The 8,537-nt window shown below is 49.4% G+C and overlaps 1 protein-coding gene across 1 annotated transcript in view; it reads right to left on the bottom strand.

Moving 5' to 3' along the window:
- Window positions 1–586, bottom strand: part of VSTM2L (V-set and transmembrane domain containing 2 like) — a 131,111-nt gene extending 130,525 nt beyond the window's left edge. The window contains 1 exon segment of the mRNA XM_015422788.1: window positions 139–586. Coding sequence (XP_015278274.1) covers window positions 139–586 — 448 coding nt within the window.
- Window positions 587–8,537: the final 7,951 nt, after the last annotated feature.

Raw genomic sequence — 8,537 nt, 5'->3', positions numbered from 1 at the left:
TGGGGGGGGGGGAAGGGGATCTGAGGCGAATTGAGGGCTGCTGGCCGCGCATCCCCCGAGAAGCGGTCCCCGGGCGGCCCTCCCCCCCCCCGGCCCTCCCTGCGGCTGCCCCCTTTCCGCGCGCCCCTCCCCACTCACCGCTGCCGGGGATCTGGTTGTCCCACTGCGGGGGACGCGAGGAGGCGCCGAGCTGGAGGTAGAGTCCCAGAGAGTGGCAAAGGGCCAGAGTCAGGCCGAAGGCGCCCCCCATCGTGCTCCCGTCCGTCCGTCCTTCCGACAGTCCGCCCGTCCTTCTCACATCAGGAAGGGGGGAGAAGCAGCCGGCGGCGCCCCCCCAGCTCTCTCCGCCGCCCGCGCCAGGAAGGCGACGCCGCTTCGCTTCGCCTCGCCTCGCCTTGCCCGGTCCCGTCTCCCTGCCCTTCCGTGCCCGGCTCGGCTCCGTTTGTGCGCGGCTCGGCTCCTGCTCCGCCTGCCCGAGACTGCGGGACTCTTCCCTTCGGCGGAGGGCGCCACGGTGCAGCGGCTCTCCCGTCCGGCGGAAGGATCCGAGGGCTTGATTTATCATCAAAGTTTCTCCAAGCGTCATTCGGCGACTCGCAAGGGCTGCTGGGATACATGAAGCTGCTCCCGGAGCCGCGGCAAACGTTCCAGAGAGCCGCATGCGGCTCCGGAGCCGCGGGTTGCCGACCGCCGGTCTATCTGATTTAATTTAATTTAAATTTAATTTAATTTAATTTAAACATATGGATTATATAAATAAGGCTATACTTATGAATTCCTTTCAATCCACATATATACTTTTGACCATATTTTTTTGAAAAGCTGAATTCATACTTCCACTGAGTTTTTGTGTTAAATTATCCATGGGGGGAGAGACACCTTTCGGCTGGTGCCAGTTTAGGCAAAGTCTGCTTAAACCCACAAGGGGGGGGGGTCCTTATGCCCCCCCGTCTTCCCAAAACGTGCATTTCCCTGGAGGAGTGACCTGACATTCCTGTCTGGGAGGTTCAGGGGGCATCAGAAAGGATTCCCCCCCCCAACCAAGCGGACGAGGTCTCTCCCCCTTTATTTATCACGACATGGCACTTATTGCACTGCTGCTGTTCCCAAGAGCACGCATCGACCTAGAGAACAAAGCGGATGTCTTTGCCACGGGTGGGGGTGGGGGTGATGTCGAGGGCGGGGCTCAAACTATTGCCCCCCCCAACCCTCCTCGCCCAGCTGCGGGAATAGACTCCCGTTTGACATTCCCTCCAACCCCCGAGTTCAGCACCGGACTGGGGACAGCTCCCAAGAGCGCTCCTCCTTTCAGCACCACGATCGCGGACAGCGCCCCTCCGGCCGGCATCGAGCCCCCCGGCGCGCCTCTCCCAGCTGCCGCTGGACACGGAACCCTCCCCGAAGACCGTCCAGAGGACCCGGGGAGCCCTCCTGGCGGGGCACGGGGGCAAAGTCACTGCCAGACCGGGGCTGAACCAACAGTTCAAGGGCCCAGACAGGACGGCTGAAAATGGCTTGCCTGGGACAGATTCAGCAGTTCTGTGATCTTTAGTTGTTGTAGATTTCCCGGGCTGTCTGGCCGTGGTCTCGGCAGTGTAGGACCTGACGTTTCGCCAGCAGCTGTGACTGGCACCCTCAGAGGTATCACAGAGAAAGAGGGGGGACTCTCTGTGTCAAGGTGAGAAGAAAAACGGTAGGCGGAGAGCACGTCAGGTCCTGCAATGCCAAGACCACGGCTATACAGCCCAGAAAACATAAGAACATAAGAACATAAGAGACGCCAATGTTGGATCAGGCCAAAGGCCCATCCAGTCCAACACTCTGTGTCACACAGTGGCCAGAAATACCAGTGCCATCAGGAGGTCCAGCAGTGGGGCCAGGACATTAGAAGCCCTCCCCCTGTTGACCCCCCCCCCAAGCACCAAGAAGACAGAGCATCACTTGCCCCAGAGCCCCTAGCTATACCTTGTGGCTAATAGCCACTGATGGACCTCTGCTCCATATGCTTATCTAATTCCCTTTTGAAGCCGTCCATGCTTGTAGCACCCACCACTTCCTGTGGCAGTGAATTCCATGTGTTAATCACTCTTTGGGTGAAGAAGTACTTCCTTTTATCCGTTCTAACCCGACCGCTCTGCAGTTTCATGGAGTGCCCACGAGTTCTTGTACTGTGAGAAAGGGAGAAAAGTACCTCTTTCTTTACCTGCTCTTTCCCATGCATAATCTTATAAACCTCGATCATGTCACCCCTCAGTCGTCTTTTCTCCAAGCTAAAGAGCCCTAAGCGCTTTAACCTTTCCTCATAGGGAAAGTGTTCCAACCCTTTTATCATTCGAGTTGCCCTTTTCTGCACTTTTTCCAAAGCTATAATATCCTTTTTAAGGTGTGGTGCCCAGAACTGCACACAGTATTCCAAATGAGGTCTCACCATTGATTTATATAGGGGCATTATTATATTGGCTGATCTGTTTTCAATACCCTTCCTAATAATCCCTAATAAAACCTACAACAACGAATGAACTCCGGGCTTTGAAAGCCTTCAACAACAGTTCTGTGATCGCCTGTCCAAATCTTGGCTTCCTCCAAAGCTTCTAGCCGAGGGTCTGAAGGCCCTGGCCTTGGGCTTGGCCCCCTCCTGGCATACTGATGTCATCAGAAAAGTTAATCTCTGAATGAACATTGGGCGATTAAGTCTTCTGAATGCCTCCACGCCTTGGTGACATCACAACACACATACACACACACACCGAGCTGCCCCGTACTGAATCACACCGTCCATCCATCAAGATCAGTATTATCTTCTCATACTGGGAGCTGCTCTTCGGGGTCTCAGGTGGAGGTCTTTCACATCACCTACTTACCACCTGACTGTTTTTAACTTGAGATGCTGGGGATTGAACCTGGGACCTTCTGCATGCCAGGCAAAGGACTCTTCCACTGAACCCTAGGGTCACAAATAGAGCCAATTTTCTCCCCCAGCCCCCAGGTGATTGCTTGCGGGCAGCACAATTGACTTCTATTTCACTTGCTTTACTTGTTTATAGTCTATAAAAGAGTCAGAGTCCAGTAGCTCCTTAAAGACTAACAATATCTGTGGTAGGGTATGAGATTTCGCAAGTCACTCCTCATTTCTTTTTTTTTAAATTGATTTTTAAAATTATTTTCTCTTAAAAAGGGTGGGATACAGAGGGGGAAAATGGGGTATGGGGAAAATATAGATTCATCAAGTTTGGGAAATAGTATGAATTGTTACGTACAACAAGTAAAATCAGATGTAGTACCAAATGTATTACATATTTCAAAAATTAAAGCAAACAATAAAACTTCCATATTAGAGAATTTTGGGATAGATTCTTTCTATAAAGAATAAACAAGAACTTTCCTAAGGATAGTGATAATCTATTAACGACAGAGAAAATTACATCTTTAACAACTGAACAAACTTCTGTACTAAAATTAAAGCACTGTAAAAACCAGTTTTGTATAGTGGTTAAGTGTACGGACTCTAATCTGGGAGAACCGGGTTTGATTCCTCACTCCTCCACTTGCACCTGCTGATGTGACCTTGGGTCAGTCACAAGCTCTGGCACAGCTGTTCCTGAAAGAGCAGTTTCTGTCAGAGCTCTCTCAGCCCCACCCACCTCACAGGGTGTCTGTTGTGGGGAGGGGAAGGGAAAGGAGTTTGTCAGCCGCTCTGAGACTCCAAGTGAAGGGCGGGGTATAAATCCAATCTCCTCCTCCTCCTCTTCTTCTTTTTCTTAATAATGTCTTAATTGTTTATCTAAATCTAAATTTTATTCTTACTAATTATTTAATTACTACTGGAATACAGAATAAAGTATTGAAACTATAGTCAATATCTTCATCACCTTTAATAGGACATTCAGATAACTGAAGAAGTGAGCAGTGACTCACGGAAGTTCCTAGCCTGCCTCTAATTATGTTAGTCATTAAGGTGCTCCTGGACTCTTCCTCTTTTCTACAGCTTCAGACAGACTAACACGGCTTCCCATCTTTGTTTATGGTCTGTCGCACTGAGACTTGAGGCAACCTGCACAGTGTAAGTCAATGCAATCAATAGGATATGACATCTAATAACCAGACTAGGATGGAAGAAATTGGGGGGGGGGGGGAAGCAAAAAAGTATTTAACATGATATGTTAAATGATGTAGAGATGGTAGAAGACAAGGTGGAAGGAGCAGGATAATTCATACAGCAAGCAGATAATGCACACAATGGTCTAGTTCATGGTCACATTCTTCATCAAAAAGCATCTTCCTGAACCATTCCGTTGCAATACAGCCCCATTACCTTGTGTAAAAATGCCCTGCTGAACAATTCTGTTCCACATACTTTATGGAAAGACAGAAGCACGGGAGCCTTTCTGACCTTCTCAGGCACGCCATTCCACAAGATGAGGGCCACAACAGAGAATGAACAAGTCCAGGCAGTTGTCAATAAGAACATAAGAGAGAAGCCAGTGTTGGATCCGGCCAAAGGCCCATCCAGTCCAACACTCTGTCACACAGTGGTCAAAAATACCAGGTGCCATCAGGAGGTCCAGCCAGGGCCGGCTCACTCACTAGGCAAACTAGGCGATTGCCTAGAGTGGGACGGCCCTTAGGGGCACCAAACTGCACCCAGCCCGTACTCTGGGAGTTTCTTGATTATTTGTGTTTTTCATTCTTCCTAAAATGCATTTATTTTTTAAAATTGGTGGGCGCAGGGGGGGGGGCAGAAGGGATCCTTGCCTAGGGTGCAAAATAAGCTGGAGCCGGCCCTGGGTCCAGCAGTGGGGCCAGGACACTAGAAGCCCTCCCACTGTTTCCCCCCGCCCCAAGCACCAAGAAGACAGAGCATCACTTGCCCCAGAGTCCCTATCTATACCTTGTGGCTAATAGCCAGTGACTGACCTCTGCTCCATATGTTTATCCAGTTCCCTCTTTTTTTAAATTAAATATTTTTATTTGCTTTTTGAAATTTTAGAAATAATTACATCATCCAGTCTTGTTGTAATAGTTGCAGAGATTTTCACATTTCATATAAAGTAAACATAGATATGTATTTTGCACTGTCATTTAAATATTAGCCGGTATGAATGTACAAATAGTTTAATACAATCTCTATTAACTTGTTTCCTTTATATACTTAGCCAAAATTTATCTCTTTTAACCATCTGTAGAAACAAAGCCAATAATGATCTAACACCTCGAAACTTTTTTCTTGAATAATAAAGGTTAATTTCTCCATCTCTGCTATGTCAAATAGTTTATAAATAAATTCTTCTTATTTATTTTTGTCTTTCCACCATCGTGGGGAAGGCACAGTCTACAGTGAGCTGGTGTAGCACAGCCACCTTTCCATCTTTTGGCAAATAAAATCCTAGCTGCAGTCAAGATTGTATCCAATTCCCTCCTGAAGCCGTACATGCTTCTAGCCGCCACCACTTCCTGTGGCAGTGAATTCCAAGTGTTAATCACTCTTTGGGTGAAGAAGGACTTCCTTTTATCCATTCTAACCTGACCGCTCAGCAATTTCATGGAGTGCCCACGAGTTCTTGTCTTGTGAGAAAGGGAGAAAAGCACCTCTTTCTCTACTTGCTCTTTCCCATGCATGATCTTATAAACCTCGATCATGTCACCCCTCGGCCGTTTTTTCTCCAAGCTAAAGAGCCCTAAGCGCTTTAACCTTTCCTCATAGGGAAGGTGTTTCAACTTCTCTATTTGTCGGGTGGCACCTCCTAAAGGCCCCACTTGGATGAATAAAGCTTTTGTGGTGGACCACAGGAAGAGATAGGAGGGTCCCAGACCTACGAAGTGTCTCTGACGTGATAGTCAGCGCCTTGAATAGAACTCGGTAACTGATGGGCAGCCAATACAGCAGCTGCCTAAGGAAGGCACAGGCACACTGCAGAGGCTCAGCTGCCTCCCAGCCACCAGTGTCCTGAGAAATTGTGAGCATCCATCCTGGGCCTGTATGAACATATGAACATCAGAGAAGCCATGTTGGATCAGGCCAGTGGCCCATCCAGTCCAGCACTCTGTGTCACACAGTGGCCAAAAATACCAGGTCCCATCAAGAGATCTAGAAGTGGGGCCAGGACACCAGGAGCCCTCTCATTGTGGCCACCCAAGCACCGAGAAGATAGAGCATCACTGCCCCAGACATAAGAACATAAGAGAAGCCATGTTGGATCAGACCAATGGCCCATCCAGTCCAACATTCCGTGTCACACAGTGGCCAAAACCCAGGTGCCCTCAGGAGGTCCACCAGTGGGGCCAGAACTCCAGAAGCCCTCCCACTGTGGCCACCCAAGCACCGAGAAGATAGAGCATCACTGCCCCAGACATAAGAACATAAGAGAAGCCATGTTGGACCAGGCCAATGGCCCATCCAGTCCAAAACTCAGGTGTCATCACGAGGTCCACAAGCAGGGCCAGAACTCCAGAAGCCCTCCCACTGTTGCCCCCCACACACCAAGAATACAGTACATCACCTGCCCCAGACCGAGAGTTCCTATCTATACCTTGTGGCTAAAAGCCACTGATGGACCTCTGCCCCGTATAAGAACATAAGAGAAGTCATGTTGGATCAGGTCAATGGCCCATCTAGTCCGCCACTCTATGTCACACAGCGGCCAAAACCCAGGTGCCTACAGGAGGTCCACCAATGGAGCCAGAACTCCAGAAGGCCTTTCTCTGTGGCCCCCCCAAGCACCAAGAAGACAGAGCATCACTGCCCCAAACAGTGTTCCATCTATACCTTGTGGCTAAGAGCCACCGGTGGACCTCTGCTCCATATCTTTATCCAATTCCTTATTAAAGCTGAAGGCCAGTCCAAGCCAAACTGTGGAAGAGACTGGGCAAGGGGAAATGAAGGCTGAAGGACTCTGAATTGTGCCTTTGAAAAACATTTTTTTAAAAAAATACTAGATGCTTAGGGGACTTTTGGGTTAACAGTGATAGTTAAGATATGAAAAAGATAATACTATAGTTGAATCGTTTAAGCTCTGTTTCTTTCACTCGACTTCCTGCGCTTGCCCCGGTCAGCGTCACTTGGTTCCATTCGGTCTCATAGCACGAAGAACCTTCGGGACGGAGAGGCGCGTCAATTCCCCGGCATTGCGCCGGCGAAGAGGCAACCCCTCGAGAGTCCCATGGCCAGAGCCCCTTCAGCCAGGTCTCTGGGGGGGGGGGTGCTCCTGCCCCCCCCCTCCTTCGGCCAGAGTGCAGCTTCACCCCCGGAAGGTCCGGGAGGTGTGACTGCTCAGTATGCCGCCATAAACCAGAAACCCTTTCTGTCTATGTTACCACATCTACACTGTTCTATTTAAGAAGCCACCTACCATGCTTCAGGAAAAATCCAAGGACCCCAATTGCATAGAGATGTGCCACAATGGGACTGGGTCCAAACCCAGTAAAGCCTCCCTGGGGTTGCTTGGATCATTCTGCTGTTACCCAGCCCTCTGGATCTCCCCAAGAGAGAGGAGGAGAGGAGAGATTGGATTTATACCCCGCCCTTCACTACCCAAAGGTGTCTCAGAGCGGCTTACAATCTCCTTTCCCTTCCCCTCCCCACAACAGACACCCTGTGAGGTGGGTGGGGCTGAGAGAGCTCTGACAGAAACTGCTCTTTTTCAAGAACAGCTCTTATCAGAACTACGGCTTGCCCAAGGTCATCCAGCCAGGTGCAAGTGGAGGAGGAGTGGGGGAATCAAACCCAGTTCTCCCAGCTTAGAGTCCGTGCACTCAACCACTACACCACACTGGCTCTCACACCAAAAAGCTCTTTAAAGAGTGACTTTAATCCAAAGTGCCCCTACAACTGCCTCTGCCTTCCAGGGATAAACTCTGAGGAGAAGCTCCTCTGTAGAGGAGAATAGATTTCAGGACCTCCCCTCTCATTGGGTGGCCAAAGTATTTGAGCTTCATTTTCATTATCTGGCCTTCCAGGGAGCAGTCAGGGTTGATTTCTTTTAGGATTGACTGATTTGATCTTCTTGCAGTCCAAGGGACTCTCAAGAGTCTTCTCCAGCACCATCATTCAAAAGCATCTATTCTTTGGCGCTCGGCCTTCCTTATGGTCCAACTCTCGCAGCCATACATGACTACTGGGAATACCATCGCTTTGACCATGCGGACTTTTGTTGGCAGGGCGATGTCTCTACTTTTTATCATGCTGTCTAGGTTGCCGTCGCTTTCCTCCTGAGGAGCAGGAGTCTTTTTGTTCCATGGCTGCCATTTTACTTTGGCACAAAAAAGGAGCTCTGGGATTAACGACCACCCATCTCAAATATCAGCACTGGTTTTCTGCTGGACCGGAAAAGTGCCACGTCCCACCTTGGGGAAAGTCCCCTCTGGTGGCTCTCATGGCCCTGTCAGTCGTAACTGCTCTAAGATTTGTTCTTTGAATCCAGAATCAATAGCAAATTTCATTTAAAAATAAATTAAAGCCAGCATCAGAAATCATTCACTGTGTGGGATGGGGCTGCACGTGGAACCATCTAAATGGCTCCTTTTGGCGCATCCATCACTGC

Source organism: Gekko japonicus, unplaced genomic scaffold (assembly GCF_001447785.1).
Source record: "Gekko japonicus isolate JY-2015 unplaced genomic scaffold, Gekko_japonicus_V1.1 scaffold1179, whole genome shotgun sequence".
Classification (NCBI taxonomy): Eukaryota; Metazoa; Chordata; class Lepidosauria; order Squamata; family Gekkonidae; genus Gekko; species Gekko japonicus.
The sequence above is the reverse complement of the archived record's forward strand: the minus strand, read 5'-3'. Positions and strand labels throughout refer to the sequence as shown.